General features: G+C 40.3%; 1 protein-coding gene across 1 annotated transcript in view; it reads left to right on the forward strand.

Annotated features, from left to right (window-relative positions):
* MYO10 (myosin X) overlaps positions 1 to 15002 on the forward strand; it is a 168725-nt gene extending 153723 nt beyond the window's left edge. The window contains exons 32-41 of the mRNA XM_037379036.1: positions 97 to 291; positions 1422 to 1579; positions 2855 to 2978; positions 4712 to 5009; positions 6603 to 6810; positions 7415 to 7551; positions 8514 to 8634; positions 11088 to 11540; positions 11910 to 12101; positions 12365 to 15002. Coding sequence (XP_037234933.1) covers positions 97 to 291; positions 1422 to 1579; positions 2855 to 2978; positions 4712 to 5009; positions 6603 to 6810; positions 7415 to 7551; positions 8514 to 8634; positions 11088 to 11540; positions 11910 to 12101; positions 12365 to 12475 — 1997 coding nt within the window. The 3' untranslated portion in view covers positions 12476 to 15002. The remainder of the gene's footprint in view (positions 1 to 96; positions 292 to 1421; positions 1580 to 2854; positions 2979 to 4711; positions 5010 to 6602; positions 6811 to 7414; positions 7552 to 8513; positions 8635 to 11087; positions 11541 to 11909; positions 12102 to 12364) is intronic.
* Positions 15003 to 17191: the final 2189 nt, after the last annotated feature.

The raw sequence follows: 17191 nt of genomic DNA on the forward strand, positions 1-17191 counted from the left end.
ATTTTTGTTGTTGAAACGATACAATGACTTTTAGCAACCTAATTTTGTCCAACTCCTAAAAGAAAAAAAGTGTGATTCAAATTATGTCTTTAACAGGATGGCTACACAAGGAAGTAAAGAACAACCCAAAGATGTCTTCATTAAAACTGAAGAAGCGTTGGTTTGTTTTGACGCACAATTCTTTGGACTACTATAAGAGTTCAGAGAAAAATGCTTTGAAATTGGGTACGCTGGTCCTGAACAGCCTCTGCTCGGTGGTCCCACCTGATGAAAAAATCTTCAAAGAGACAGGTAATTGTTTGCCTTTGTACAAATACGCTTTCAGTTGCCTTCTGTCCTGCTACCTAGAAATGCAAAAACCAGTGCATAAGAATATTGTAAATAGATTATTATGGTTGCAGTCTGATGAACAAATCAGGTTCCTGAGTCTCTGAGCCATTTTACAGGGAATTACTTGGCAAAAAACCAGAGGTACTAATGTATACAAGAGCAAAATTTGTTCTCACTAATATTCAAGTTATCATAGGCTGACACTGCAGCTATGTGTGATTGCTTACGCTTACACATCAAAGACTTGGGGAAGGACATAGGGATAGCACTCTCCTCATACATTATTTTATGTGCTGAGGAACTGTGAGGACTAGCATTGGTGGAGCAAGTGTAGTGAGGTCTCAAGTAAGAGTCCAGTTTGTGCTAAGCGACGTATTACACCTGAGTCAGCTCCGCTGTGCATTTTCAAAACTGGTTTTCAACTCGGAAGTGGCTGTTTGCAAACGAGAAGTGACTGTTGACAGTCCTGTGTAATCTAACTGGGGACACTGACACTTCAAAGAGGCTTTTGCTAGTGAAAGATGAAATAGATTTTCTTTAATTGAATCTGCTTCATAAAAAGCTTATACAGTGATGCAGAGAGAGAATTTGAACTAAAATGCTTTTTCTACCATAGTTGCCATTTCATTGGTGTGAAATTAATGACTTTTTTACAGAAGCAGTAGTTGTTCATGCTTTATACCTGTTTGTGCATGTGCCACAGATTATGAAAGACTCTCGCATATAAAGGAATCCCGTCTCATTTTCCTGGTACAGATAGGACTGGAGAAGTAGGGCCCACAAGCCACAAACAGCTAACAGTATTCTATAGTGTAGCCTTATGGTCACTGTTAACAAGATGACTGGATGAGATGGGAGGCTGCGTGGTGGTGGCTGTACCTAGGCCTTTTGAAAGGAGAGAATCTCCTTCCATACCATAGTATCTGTATTATGATAATTACTCGTACAGCTTCTTAGGTCCTGAGAAACTGCCAGCGTGATGCAGAATGCAGCACTCGGGGTCTGATGGGACTGCAGTTGTTTTCAGATAGAAGCTGGGGTGTTTTTATAGATACACTTTCTATGATTAATACTTTTTACTGTTGTGCTAGGTTACTGGAATGTAACTGTATACGGACGCAAACATTGTTACCGTCTCTATACAAAATTGCTTAATGAGGCGACACGCTGGTCAAGTGCCATCCAGAATGTGATTGACACAAAAGCACCAATTGATACTCCAACTCAGCAACTTATTCAGGATATTAAGGTAGGCACAAAAAGGAGGGCGTGGAGTGGGAAAGAATGGTTGCTTAAATATTTTTCACGTTGGCTTTGCCATGTTGAGTATTAAAGCAGTAAATGAAGTTTTAATCATACAGTGATGTGGACTGAAATTGTGGGACCTGAACGTATTCACTGACCTGATAAAGGAATTTCTGTCTAAACAGTAAAAGAGCAAAGTGTGAGGTGCAACTTGGAGGGCAAGAGGGGTAACTTTTTTCCCTGAAAGCAGTAACAAGTTTTACTGGTTTATGTAACTGCTATACCTGGCAGTAGAGTGCAGCGTGCAAGTGCACGAGTCAGCAGACCTGTTTGGCTACATCTGCAGTGGGCAGCACACCAGTATGTGAACTAGACAGCTCTCGTGATTTCTTCTTGTGTTTTTTTCATTATGATTCTTTTCTTGTTTTATGATAACATAGGCTAGGCATCTCATGTCTCTGCGCAACGAGAAACATATTCAGTTAATGCTCTACTGCTTTATAGTCCTGTTGGAGACACTGCGCGCATAGCCAGAGAACAGCTTGGAGATTTTTGCTTGCTGGAGAGAGGATGATGATTCTCAGAAGAGACCAAAAAAAAAAGGAAAGAGGGGAGAACTGCGACTAATCTTTTCCCTTAGAGAGTGCCACCTCTTCTCTCATGGAAAAGTAGTATCAAGTCCTAAATTCCAAGACTATGAATGCTGTTTTCAGAGCAGTAGACATATGTGGAAGTTCAGGATTGGTAGAAGACGGTGGTCACACGTTAATCAAACTTGGCCTAAGAAAGAACAGTACTTAGACATCAGAGTGGGTGCGTAAGGTTTACAGCAGCAGTTTTTCTGCACCATTTTGTTGTGGTAGCATCTGTAGGTTCTAACTGAAAAGGCCAATTACTTATGCTGGAGAAATACTTTTAAATAAAACTTGGATATAGATGTGTTAATTCCAGTTATGAAATACTGGAGTAAAAATTATTGTAAAATGAAAACACACTTCAAAAAATGTTATTAAACTTCATGTTTGTCTCCTGCAGCTCTGCTGTGGTTTGCTCTTTACTGCACAGATAAAGTAAGCTATGCAAGGCTGGAGGCTAGCAGGTACTAAGCATTCATAGCCCGTAGAGCACCAGGGTAGCCACAGGACCCACAACTGGATTTAGCACCAAGCAGTGTTGGTAACAGCGATGACTAGTTTTTTCACAGCCAGCCTGAGAGCACAAAGCATTGCATTATTTTTAACACCAGACCCCAAATCCTGCTTTTCTCTCACTCCAACAGGAAAACTGCCTGAATGCTGACGTGGTTGAACAGATTTATAAAAGAAACCCTATTCTCCGTTACACTCATCATCCTTTGCACTCGCCATTGCTGCCGCTGCCATATGGGGACATCAATCTCAACTGTAAGTTTTTTCATAGAAACACTTTTCCTTACGAAAGATTAAACCAGAGCACGGGATTTTTTAGTCAGTGGGCTATAGTGAAGTTAACGTTAGGCAAAGTGTATATTCATAATGCAAGTAGACAAGTTTCCCTGTTCTCTTCCAGGAGTTAGAGAATAGCAGTTTGTCTAGCATAGAGCCATGGACTTGTGGTGCTCCTGCGTGGATGTTAGAGAAGGGAAGGTTACTGTTGCTGCTTTAATACAAGTTTATTACCCTCAGCAATACAGCTAAGAAGACCGAGTTTGAAAAGCCTTGCACTGAAATAAGCAAATAAACCCAATTCATTCAGTCTCCTTGATTCATATTCTCCTTCTCAAATCACTGTTGCTTTCTACCCCATGTGGGGAGATACAGCAGCCACAACTTCCAATTAACAAGTGTAAGTTTCATCCATTGTGGTGGGAAGTGTTATCTGTGGGAAACAGTATTTGAGTGGACACAGTTTTAAAAAGTAATGGTTAATTTACTCATGAAACAGAGGTAATCATATATTCCAATATCCTTTGTTCCCTAAATTAGTTCACTAAATTAGAAGTTGGTTTTGAATGAATGGTTCAGAGGTATTGACGGCTGTGAATTTGGTGTCCTTAAATGAATTTGCTTACCTTATTTTGCAACTGCATTTTAGACAAGATATGACTCAGATCAGAAGTTTCATCCTTGGGAGGAGGGTGGGAGGTCACAGCTGATTAAAAGCTAAGGTATTTCAGGTAAGACTTCCTGGCAACTCAAGTGATACTCTTCTGCTCATACGACAAGGAAAATCCTAGGAGAAACCTTTCCCTTCTCTTCACCGTTCTCCCATACAGTGGCAAGGCACAGTTCTGATCTTCTTGGCACTTGAGCTGGTTGTCCCATGCAGGAGTGCAGCACGGTTGCTCTCTATCCACCGTGGACAGGAACAACTAGTTCCCTCTGAGGCAGAAGTCTTGCCAAAATCTTCCCATACTAAATGTAGCTCCACAGATGGACCGATGCTAGTTATTTTCTGTAATAGTATAATGTCAGGTTAGAAACTTCGTAACATACATCTGTTTGTGCTTTGATGGTTAGTAGGGCTAACTGATTCAGACATCAGAGCAATCTCTTCCATCTCCTGAACCCAAGAACTGCATGGTTCTTTTAAGTAGATTGTAGAAGTTGTTAGCCCATGTTGAATAACCTGTGGTACAAAAATAATCACCACCTTTTCCAGCACTCAAAAAACAAGCTGCGGTGTCACGGCAATTATTTAGTTTAGTAATATTGTTTGGATTTAATGGAAATGCTGCTGCTGCAAACAGAAGCGATGCCATGTATCTTTGTCACTTTCCATAACACGGTCGTGCTTCACCTCACTTATGATCTGATTAGGTTTTCGCTTTTGACAGTGAAATGTGATAGACACTTCAGCAGTGTGGATTGCTCTGGAAGGAAGATTCTCCATCAAAAAAAACGATCAAGCAAGATATACTTACCAAGTTATGATGTCAGAAAACGTCGGAGTGGGATTTCATTAAATTTGGAAGAAAACTTACCAGCAAATTAGCTCCTAAAACTAGTTTGCATCATACATTTGGAATGGAAAAGATCCATTCTAATATGCTGCATAAGGGTCACTGACTAGCATTAAGCAATTCCTACATTAAGGCTGAGTGCTTTCTCTTGCATATCTCCGTCTAAGCACCTTTCTCCATATTTTTCTTTTCTAGTGCTGAAAGACAAAGGCTATACAACTCTGCAGGATGAAGCCATCAAGATATTTAATTCTTTACAGCAGCTGGAGTCTATGTCTGATCCCATCCCTATAATCCAAGGTATCCTCCAAACAGGACATGATTTACGACCTCTTCGAGATGAGCTCTACTGTCAGCTCATCAAGCAGACCAATAAAGTGCCTAACCCCGGGAGCGCGGGGAACCTGTATAGTTGGCAGATACTCACCTGCATGAGTTGCACGTTTCTGCCGAGTCGCAGCATCCTTAAATATCTCAAGTTCCATCTCAAAAGGTGAGAAGCTTTGAACTACTAAAGCAAGAAAAGAAGTTTCTTCACTTACTGTTTTCTTCACCACAACTTGTAGCAGTGTTTAGATATCTTCAAGTGAGATTGGAACATGCATTCTCTTAGTGAATGTATGCCAAACAACGAATCTAAAAATAAAACGTTGTATGAAAAGCGTGTATGAGCTGATCTAGGTGGAATTGTTCTCATTTGAAGAATCGAGAAAAATCCCACAAAACCGAATGCACAGTTGTTTGTGTTGACAAAAGGGTGGCTTTCTGTAATTGTATAAACTTGCTTAAGTGACTTGCAGCCTGTACCCCTGGGTCCCATTCTCAACTGTCCAAATCAACCTGTTAAAAATTCTTTGTCCTCCTTACCTTGGTTTTATGAGGCATGCATCATGCATATAAAAAAAACATCATCATATTTAAAGATGTATTGGAGGTAAAAATGTATGTTTGCAGATCTAATTTTAAGATATTGGTGACAGTTCAGCATTAACCAGAATGTGGGGTTTCTCTTGCTGTGATGCAGCAGAAGAATGCAGTGTGTAACTAGGAAAGTTAGTCCAACAGCAACAAACTGTTCTCAGTAATGTACAAGTCTTGTCTTTATTTGTGCTAGAGCATGGACTTTGTCAATCGCTTTGCTACATCTAATTATTTTATAAATATTTTTAAAATGCTTGTATTGAAGATACAGCTTTCAACCAGAGTAAGATCAGTGAAAAATATCAATCCCCTTATATAACTATTAAAACGAAAGAGTCCAACATTGATTCACTTTCTCAGTTTAATTCGGCTCATAAACTGTCCCCCTAGTTAAAAAAAACGCAACTGATACAACATTTGCAGCTTGGTTTCAATATTGTAGATGCATAGTCAGCTTACAGCATTTCTGTAATACTGCATTAATCTTTTTTTTTGCCTTGTAGATCACAGATCTCTGTACTTTTTCACATGAATTAAACCTCAGTAGCTCTTAAGAAGCTGACATTTTATCACTGGAAATACAGAAGCACTCTGTACTGAAAGCTACCCAAATTCAACAGTTTTCAATAATTACAGAGTTGAGTTCACTGAAGCTGTTAGCGAATACGCATAATACTAGCTGCTGAACAGTAAGATCTAGAGAGAGTCTTTAAGAGGAATAGAAATCAAGTATCCTAAGTGGCAATACTACAAGAACGGTCAAAATATGTTTTCTTACTTTTTTCTGTAGTACCTTAGTGCAGTTTAGCCTTCATTCAACAACTGTTACTGATAGAAAGGGGAGTTGATTACAGGAAGCTTTTCATAGTTATCTTGCTGTCAAATCTGAGTCATTACAAGATTCCTGTAGTTAATGCTATAAAGGTAGTTCAGTTTTTCCTTTCCAGTAGGTTTGTAGAACAAAATGAGAAAGTAAGTATCTAAGTTATCCCACAGTAAATCACAAGTTAGAACACTTTCCTTGACAGTGAAAACAAACCTTTGAGGATGTCAATTAAATAGTGTACTGGATACAGAAGTACTTTCAGGGGAAAAACCATTCTCAAATAAGTAAACTTTCTATTTCATAGATGGCAAGCTTAAAGTAGTAATATTTGTCTCACAGGGTTCGTGACCAGTTTCCAGGAACTGAAATGGAGAAATACGCACTTTTTACTTACGAATCTCTGAAGAAAACCAAATGCAGAGAGTTTGTGCCATCACGGGACGAAATAGAAGCTCTGATCGGCAGGCAGGAGATGACATCCACAGTTTATTGCCATGGTGGTGGCTCCTGTAAGATTACAATCAACTCGCACACTACAGCCGGAGAGGTGAGAAGTGGTGGCAGAATGGCTTTGGCACAAAGTCAGTGCATCCCTTCACATGCCGGTTCCAGACAGTGGTAGTGTTAGGCGTTGGAAGCACTGGGGGTTTCTCTACCAGTCTGTCATTTCAGGGGAGGGGAGGCTAACAGAGCTCGCCCTCCAGCTCCCCAGTGTGTTCTGAAGAAATCCCTGCCATAAAAATTGGTTTTATTCTGCAGAGGAGTACCCAACTAGAATTCCCTCTTACAGGAAAAATTACAGGAAAGACTAAGCAATTCAGTAGAGGCATTACTGGAGTAACTTCAGTAGATTTTAGTGCATATGAGAGCCAGCTTGCTCCCTAAAACTGGAAGGACTCTTGCTGAGATGGTGAAATACAGGGTTTATATCTGGCCAGATGATAGCGCATACATATTCTGAAAGAATCAGCATTATTTACTGTAAAAATTAAAGTAGAAGTTGACAGCAATTAATACTGCTAATGAGAACATGTTAGTAACATTTTTAGCCCAATGTAAAACTGAGCTCTGAATTTTCTTCTAATTATTTGTTTTACTCTGTGGTGCTCCTTTTCCATGCTATGGGTTTTTAATGTGCTGTTTTTCATTAGGTGGTTGAGAAGTTAATTCGTGGCTTGGCCATGGAGGATAGTAGAAATATGTTTGCTTTGTTTGAATACAATGGAACTACTGATAAAGCAATTGAAAGCAGAACCATTGTGGCTGATGTCTTGGCAAAGTTTGAAAAGTGAGTCTGCCTCTCCTTCTGTCTCACCACTCAAATAAGTAGCAATTAGATGCATTTTCAATGTTGATAATGCTGAATTTTCTCTTTCTCTTGCTTGTTTGTGATGGTGCAGCTGAATTACACACATGACCATTTCTGGAAGAAAAGCATCTTTTTTTTTTTTCTTTTTTCTTTTTTTTTTTTAAAGGAATTAATAAGCCACCGATTCGTTTATGTTTGATTTTCCTCTTGTCTTGACACCAGTAGAGTATTATTTCTCATCACTATTTCCACATTTTCTTTTCCACTACTACAGATTTTTCCACCATTACTAACATTGTGGCTGCCCCAGTACTGGGAGAACTGAACTCCAGGCAGTCACTGCCACTTGGATTACCTGTTGCCAAACTTCGCGTGAAAGTCACCACAGTATAGCTCACAACACTTTTCTTACCAGTAAAATTGAAACCACCCATAGGTGGTTCTTACTGTAGTAAGAAAATGTGATATAAGCCCAAATAAGTGTTTGTCATCCTTATGTTGTATGCATGGAAATCAGCCTCCTTTATCCATGTAACAACGGGGAGTGGGGGCGGGGAGAAGGAATGTCTGAAGTGTTGTGCAATTACAGTTTATAACAGGACTTCAGAATGTTGCTTTCATCAACACCTAACTGAGCTGCAAGGAAAAGTTTATTAAGAGAATTTGGGTTAGAAACAGTTGGCTGAGAACTGAGTCAACATTTGTAATTCTTCGATTTTGCTGTAGGCTCTGAATACACGCACCCATCCACCTCTCCCCAAATGACATCGGTCCAGTCAGGGATACTGCTGAAAATTAGCTCCCATCAACAGTAGACTGACAGCAGGTGTAACAAAGCAAAATTCAGCTGATGCCTTGCTTCGATTCTTCAGGTGTCAATTTAGAAAGGAGTTTGATTTTACAGATCTGATCTCTCCTTTCCTCTTTACACAATTGTGCAGGCTTGCTGCCACTGCTGAAGCCGGGGAGATGCACTGGAAGTTCTACTTCAAGCTCTACTGCTTCCTGGACACAGAAAACGTCCCAAAAGATAGTGTGGAATTTGCCTTTATGTTTGAGCAGGTAAAGGACAAAGGTTCCATTCCGAAGCACTTTTAAGAAGAGGAAAAAAGCAAGTGATCTAGGCAGCACAGAGAGAGTTTTGATTATGCTTCTGTTTAACTAAATCCACCGCTACTCAAGCATCAAGTGCAAAGAAAGCAGTTCAGTGGTCAAAACACGCTTATCATGACATAAGTGAAGCACATACGATTACCTAGTGTTACAGCTTTTCTTACTTCTGCACTACTTGTGATTAGCTTTATGTGTGGTGGTAGAAAACTGGATAACTGGGTCTAAGCTGGATGAAAAAGAACAGGATGATAACGCGCTTTTAATTTTGCTCTTACAAAACAATTTTCTAAAGGAAGTGCAAGAAATAAAGTGAAAAACGTGTAAATGGCAAGCAAGTTAATGATTAGAGGCCCATGCTGGCAACTGTACAGAAGTAATCCAACAACAGCTTTTTCTCTTTTCAAAAACGGATTATTTCATAGGCACCATAGTAAAACAAATCAGTCCAGCCTCAGCAGTAACCATAGAACAGCTATGATGAGCAGAAATCCACTTAATGAATGTGCTGAGCTCAGAATGAGGCCATATTGCAAAACAATATAAGTGGAATTTATTTATAATGAAAATCAAACGTGTCAGCAGTTGGATTTCTACTATATGAAGTCCTGTAGTTGCTCAGAAACTCTCACTGATGGCAGTTTTATGGACCTTCTCCTTTTCTACTGAATTGCAAATGGCTAAAACTGCTTCCAGCGGACACCTTCTTCATGATAAAGATTTCTATGTAAGGCTGTTTGCACTGTCAAGACCTGACGTCCTTGCTGGTAAGCAAGCCTGATGTAATTGAGAACTGACATATTTCAGTTTTCGTATATACGAAGCCTTTTCCCCTTCTACAGGATCAGAAACATCTTCACTGTAATAGCGTTTCTTCTTGTTCACAGCTTCGGTTTTAAGGCGCCCTATTACATCATGAGTCTACCAAAAGTCTCCTTCTAGAGCCTGCTGTTGCAGCTCAGTCCACACCCGCTTACTGTCGGCTAAAGGATCTGGGCAATAGATGACTGTTCTGTCTGTCTGGTTCTACGTATAGAGGAGTCAGCCAGTTACTGGCTCTGCTTTGGGATAAGTTGAGACAGTAAGAAGAAAATCCGTGACAGCTTAGCATCAGATATTTTACATTACATTTTTGGTTTAAGAGGCAGATTTAGATAGTCTTCCATATGAACAGCTAAAACAAGCACGTTCACTGAAGCAGGTTGTTTTCATGCAGCATTCTGTTTAGTGTTTAGCATTCTGACTGGTGTTTAGCCAAATACTTTACATCTTGCCAAGGCCAGTAGTATTTCAGTTATAAAGCAATTATTACAGCAATACCTTAAAGCTGTGATTTACTACATTCTAACATCAGTTCTGTTCTTTTTTCTGAATGCCTGCTTTTTAACGTCAGTCATTGACCAGCCAATTAAGAAAGTTCCCTTTTGTCATCAGTTTTAGTTCTGTAAGCTCCATTATTTTAAAGTCTGAATCCTGTAATTCATAAGGCGCTGAAGAAAGTCTTTTAGTTCTTCCACATTAAAATACTGTCCTTCTGTTTCCACAAGGCACCGCTTTCTTCTGCATGCATATGTGTACAATCTCAGGTAAACCATCTTGCATGTTTAAAGGCACATTTTATCTCCATCCTAAGCGTACACCTAAATGAACTAGCTCTTACATGTGCATTATCTCTGTGTGTTTATTAAACTGCTTGCAATTCCTGCATCTCCAGACGTGAGGCATGTTTGTTTCCTGTACTAGTGCCATATATAAGGAAAAAAAAAAAGTGAGTCCTAGCTGGTGCACATTTCTAAAGGTTTGAATAGGTATGAAAAGAGCTAGGATTTGAAAGAGTCATCTTGGTTCAGAGCTGATGCTACAGACCACTATAACACATAAACATTTTACTAATTTATCTGGGATCCATGGAAGATAGTTACTGTTTTCCCTCAGTGAGGTTTATTACAAAGCTGCCCTAGGGCTTTGCTTGTTTGGGTGGAAATGTCAGTTTTCACATCTGGGTTATTGATAGCAGTAAGCAAGACTAGGTATTCATTTCTTCTTAATGCCCTTGAACATGTATGCTTCCTCCCAATCAGATGTTTAGATCCTGATTTTCTCCCCTTCACATTTTATTTTCCTTTATTAATTCAGTTGCTCTTATATATGTGAGCTCACTAAGAGCTGTACTAGAAACAGTAATTCCCATGTAGCAAGCTCCTCAATTGCCTTGCAGTTCTTCTGGTAAACCCTGTCTTACCCAGTTCAAGAAATTTGCCAAGGGATTTACCACATTTGATTTATGTAATGGATCATTTATTTCAGATCCTGGGTTTGCCTGCCAGTAAATCTTCCCGTTTCTCTCTTAGTCCTTTCAAAGGCTGTTTTGTACATAAAAAGCTGGGTTTTTTTCCCATTTGTAGGCTCATGAAGCACTGATTAGAGGACATTATCCTGCTCCTGAAGAAACCCTCCAGGTCCTTGCAGCTTTGCGTCTTCAGTACCTTCAGGGAGATTACACCCTGCACACCAGCGTGCCAGAAATCGAGGAGGTCTATCCCCTGCAAAAGCTGAAGTCTCGGATTACACAGTCTACCAAAACGTTTACTGCAGCAGAGAAGGCTGAGAAGAAACGAGCCAGCTTTCTTGAAGGAACGTTGCGAAGGAGTTTTCGCAGCGGCTCTGTCAGCAAACAGAAGGTTGAGGAGGATCAGATGTTAGACATGTGGGTCAAAGAGGAAATCTCAGCTGCCAGGACTAGTATTATTGACAAATGGAAAAAACTCCAGAGGATGAACCAGGAGCAGGCTATGGCAAAGTACATGGCTTTGATTAAAGAATGGCCTGGCTATGGCTCAACACTCTTCGATGTAGAGGTGAGTGAGACCTCCTGAAATTCAAACTACACTTTGTACCGTACATTTCATTACAGACCAGTGAAGCCATAAATACGGTATCACAATGCTCAGACAGCTGATATAATACAACGTTAGCTATTGAAAGCATATTTCTGTTAGCAGGCACTGTAGCCATTCAAATCTACTTGTTAACCATAAAATACAGAGGGATAGAATGCTAGCCTGATGGGTTGCAAACAAGTTTGCGAAGCGTAGAAGGCTACATTCAAAGAGGGACAACAAGCAACATGTGCTTTTTAAAAAACGGTCACAGACAAGAATGTCAACAGTAAATGTTCTGTGGCTCCCGCTGTTCCCTTTGCTGTTAATTTACATTTTTTCTTCCAGTGTAAAGAAGGGGGATTCCCACAAGAGTTGTGGCTTGGAGTCAGTGCTGATGCAGTTTCTGTCTACAAGCGTGGGGAAGGAAGGCCTCTGGAGGTGTTTCAGTATGAACATATCTTGTCATTTGGTGCACCGCTTGCCAACACCTACAAGATTGTGGTGGATGAGAGAGAACTTCTTTTTGAAACTTCTGAGGTAAGAGCAAGGAGGAATTTTGTTACTGTTCCTGTTCCGATAGCCAGGCTACTTAGTAATTGCTGCAAATGTTACAGATTTATTCAAGATCCCTGTAAAGCTAAAGGGAAGACATAATGAGATGAAGTGCTAAGTATTTTTATTTGTTTAACCACAAAAGGATTCTGTTTAAAGTTTGACAGTTTTATAGTGTTAGCATCTAAAGAAACTCATTTGCATGCTGTTACTTTACGAAGAATTTGCTCTTTATACTCTCTTGGCAGGTGGTTGACATTGCAAAGCTGATGAAAGCTTACATCAGTATGATTGTGAAAAAACGCTACAGCACCTCTCGATCCGTGAGTAGTCATGGAAGTCAGGGCAGCTCCAGGTGAAAACAAAACCAGTTCTACTGTGCTCTAAATAGAACATATTGCTGCTTGGCCTCAAAACGACCTGATGATACTGATCACATCTGATGACAAGCTAACCAAGAACCAGAGTTTCCATGGAAAATATCTTCAAACGTTGTTTTAGAAAGACCATGGGGCGGGGAGGGGAAAATCAGCTGAAATAGTCACATACTAGAACTGCTGGCTCGTTCAAAACTTTCCAAAGCATTATTATCTTCAGTTGATGTAACAAATGCCTTAAGACTTGATCCACTGCCATACAAGCAGTAATAAGTGCCTTACAATATTAAACCCAACTTGTATTGACCTAAAATTGCTGATAAAAGTCAAGAGGATTTTTTTTTCCCTTCAGAACACTGAAAACAAAGTTATAGTCATCCATACTGCACTAATCTACTGGCCTGTATACATGCGGGAAGGGAGAGGGAAGAGGAGTAAGGCATATTTGTTTGGAGAGCTGCTGGCAGCCTTCCTGATGGATGCCAACATTTTGAAATTTCCTCTTGCTTCCACAGATGTGCACATTGTGCATGCACATTTGAACTGTCAGTCAAATTTGACTAATTTTATTCTGTATTTCACAAGTCTTTTGAAGCAAAGGGAATAAGTATGTGCAATGGTGTAAACAGTCTTTCTGTACATTGTAATAGTTCAGAGTTATAGTTGTTACAATTGTATGGTTACTTTATAAGCAGTTTTATTAACAAGTAATTTCCAAAATTTTCATACATTGATTTTACTATTGCAAATATGTATTACCATATAAGTAGCAGAATTCTGCATTCTGCATCTGCTGTATTATAAAGAGATGTAGCTGAGAATATTTATAGACTACCCTAATATGGAAATACAATTATCAGTTCAGTACTCCATAATGTCAGCTTAAGTTTTTAATATTAATTCTTTCTTTAAAGACATCGCTCTTTTATAATTCTGGCTGGACTCTCCAACCCAGACTGACTGCCAAACGTCAGAGCCCTTCAGAGTGGACTAGAGAACGCAAAGTTATACAATGCAACTGCTTTAATACAAAGTTCTCTATTTTACCTGGTTGCCTGATGAAGTTTTTGACAGTACCCTGTAAATAAATTGGGGAATACCAGCTAATAATAAGCTGATTTTGGACTTTTATTTTTGTACAGAAATACTGTAATATAAGGCAAGACTTTGATCAAAGGTATCTTTTTATCCACAGCAAAAAAAGAAACCTTAAAAACCGTACTGTTATTAAAAACCTCAGCCTTTAAGGAATCATGCCTACTTACTGGGAAAAAAAAAACCAAGTCCAGCAATAAAAAAAATATATGTGATGTGCTGTGTTTCTGCTTTGTGCTGAGTTAGACTTGCAACAAAGCCCTGATTTTGTCTGTGTTCTCCAAGCCTAGCCCTGAACACAGCATAGGCTGTATAATATGCTTTTTTTCGAAAAGGTGCATGTGCTTTGCGTTGTAATGGGACAGGTTTCCTTGATGATGTGATGTGTGTCAGTTACACTAACAAGACAGAGAGGAAGGACTGCTGAGCAATTCCACTCCACAAGGTATGTGCAAGTAAAGCTTTTGCTATTTGTGTAGCTCTGATGTAAGATGGCCTGGTTTTACTAGCCAGCCACAGCATGGTAGCGCAGCACGTGCTGCCCTTGTAAGTGTACGTAGCCTTTACAAGGCTTGCTATGAGGAATCCTCCACCTCCTTAATCTGTGACACTGCCCCTCAGTCCCTAAAGGCTTGCTACATCACACTACCAATGTCATGTCCCTGCCCTCCCAGCAAAGGTGAACTTAATTGAAGACAAGAAATATGAGAGAACTACAACTCCAATATGTAGAGCTACACACACACAGAGTATCTGAGATGTAGCATTTCTGATTTTTTCCATATCCAAGTTGTTTACAAAGAATTTAGCTGCTCTTAGCAAGGCATCCTTGGAATGACATAATTTATACATTTCAGCTCGTGCAGCAGGAAGGTTCAGTTTTATCTATGGGCTGTTTGGTAAACATGCTTGGAGAAGTCGCTGACATACCACCATCATCATCGTTAATTGTTTAAAAAAACAGGAATAGACAAGGTGCCAATCTTGTTCAGGGTCACGGTCTTGAGAAGCTGATGCTACTTCTCCAATCCAAATTTATTTACCTCCTGACTTCTGGATGCTGTCAACCATTAGGAGGGATGTTTGCTGTCAGTCGATACACAGAAGTGGCTATCGCTATACCTAAGAGCTTCTCTTCATTTGTGCCAGTTCTACCAACCTGCCATGCAAATCTTACTTCAATTACTATTGTTGAAGCAAATAAAAGATTTCATAGTTGTTGATACAAGAAAGAATGCAGAGTTTATCAAAATAAATACTGCATAATAGACCTGGGTTTGGAAGTGAAAACAGTGTTCCTTAAACTATAAAATATGTTAAAATTGATTGAGAAGATGATTTACTCTTGCAAATTATTTTCCCTCAGTAGAAGCTTATTCCAAGAATACATTAAATGTCTTGCTAGGGCCAGAAATTCTCTCCTGCCTGTGATCTCTTCTGTGACAGTACCAGTTAAGTTTATCAGAAGAGAGGAGCTTTCATCACAGGAAACATTTTTACTTTTATTCTTCTTTTGAACTAAATATTTGTGTTTTCAAAAAAGCAAACACTAGAAGCTTACCACTAGTTGTAAAAGAAAGAGTAGATCTATACTTCTGGACAGGCTGTAGTATTGCAACTGCTACTCTTGTAGGCTGAGTACATCAGAAATCACAAAGAACTGAGTATTAGAAGTTAAAGGGTTCTCGGAGAAATGCCATGCCTTGCCCATTTCCTCTAGAGAGAAGGAACAATGCTGTGCATGCTGTGGTTTTCAGAATTTGAAACTGCCTGTTTTCTGAGAGAACAAAGATCAGCAATTCCTGCTCGTTGCCTGTCTCCTGCTGCTGGGCTCACATGGCCCCAACTGCCCATCCTGCCCTCAGGCCTGGTCCTGATTGTGGGGCAGCTGCTTGCTCCACTCCAGGAGATCCACCACCCCTGGGTAGTTACACTGACCCTGTCAAAAACCCTCTGGGAGCATCATCAGGTTCCTGTGCCCTCTGACAGTGCCTGGTGGAATATAGCCACAGTGACAAACACCCTGGGATCCCATCAGCCGGCCACGCTGCAAGAGCCCAGGCTGAGCAGAAACGATGCAGGCTGGCCTAGGAACAGAGCAGCAGCTGCAAAGGCAATACAATTGCCTGTCATCTTAGCACACCTTGAAGCTGGCCGTGCCTCAGTTCCACCTATGTCCTCAGGCTTCAGTCTAGCACTTTCCCGGTGCCTCCTAATACACATACATCCATTTGTCAGGGAGCCAGAATTCCTAATAAACTTAATTACAGCAGTTATACAGAGGAAATTGCTTCACCCAAAAAGTGTTGCATCAGAAAGCTAGGTTTCAAGCCCCGCGTTTCTGAGGCATATGGCTGTAACAGGTATGCACGGGTTTGCACCAGTACAAACACTGAACACAGGCGTGCTACAGCATTACGAGTCATGCCGGTGTAAGTCCATTTTACAGCCACCTGGGCAGAACAGCGGCAGCTTCCTCAGCGCTGACAGATACACTCACAGCACACACACTCTTGACAATTTACAGCTCTGTGAACTAAATACAGAAGGGTATGAACCAAATACACCAGCACTGTCCTGAATATAATGAATTCTACTCGACATGGTGCCGCTGCATTTCACTCCAGATACAGGAACACCACTACCAGCCGCGCTGTGGCACAACCGTACCTTCACAAACACACACAGGGCTGTAAGGTGGGTGAGATCGTGGGGACGGGCATTTGCAATCAGTTCATGGGACTTTAAATCAATCTACCCCTATTTCTTTCAAACGACTGAATTATTAATGCCAGTTAAAGTCGCATCACAAGCAAACATCTAATGAAGTTTAATCTTGAAGGAATCCAGTGGGAGTGTCTCCCACAACACCTCCCAACAGACACAAGACCTTTGGTGCAACACATCAAGAACTACACATGCTACAACAGTTACGGGAAGCAAGCGGAAGAGGGCAGCAGCGATCCAAAGAAGTGACCTATACAGAGAGTGGTTCCATCCGTAGCATAATTTTATCTGCTCTTCATCAAAAGACAACAGGCTGGGGTAGGAGAGGGAAGAGGGAGTCCTCTCATCGTTCTTGAGGTCCACCAGATGTGGGATTAGGACAATCAACAGCTACTCAGGCTGCTTCTCAGATATGCCAACACCCCCATCCATCTCTAGCTTTGGGCAATCATATGGTGAAAAATACACTAAGCATCAGAAGGGCTGAAGAAAGAGGACAACAACAACAACAAACAACAACAACACACACACAAAAAAAAAAAAAAAGACACAAACTTCTCAGGCCAAAGTTGCAAGTTTCTGACTGATCAGTCACTCTTTATTGCTGCATTGGAGGGGGGGTTCTGCTTGTCCACATTAGCCCGTTCATAAGGCTGTTCCTGAACTTCTCTGTAGAGCTTTTCCTAAAATTTCTTGTGTGAAGTTGATTCACAACTAGATCATTTGTTCCTGTCCTAGCACAACCTTTTCATTTTAATAATTTTTCCTCTATGCATAGTTTTTGCTCACTCCTCCCTCCCAGTAAATTTTATTAGTGGCATCATCTTTCAGCCTTCATTTTGCAAGACTGCTCAAGCTAAAACTTTTTTTAAATAA

The sequence above is a fragment of the Falco rusticolus genome, chromosome 3 (assembly GCF_015220075.1).
Source record: "Falco rusticolus isolate bFalRus1 chromosome 3, bFalRus1.pri, whole genome shotgun sequence".
In the NCBI taxonomy this organism is placed as follows: domain Eukaryota; kingdom Metazoa; phylum Chordata; class Aves; order Falconiformes; family Falconidae; genus Falco; species Falco rusticolus.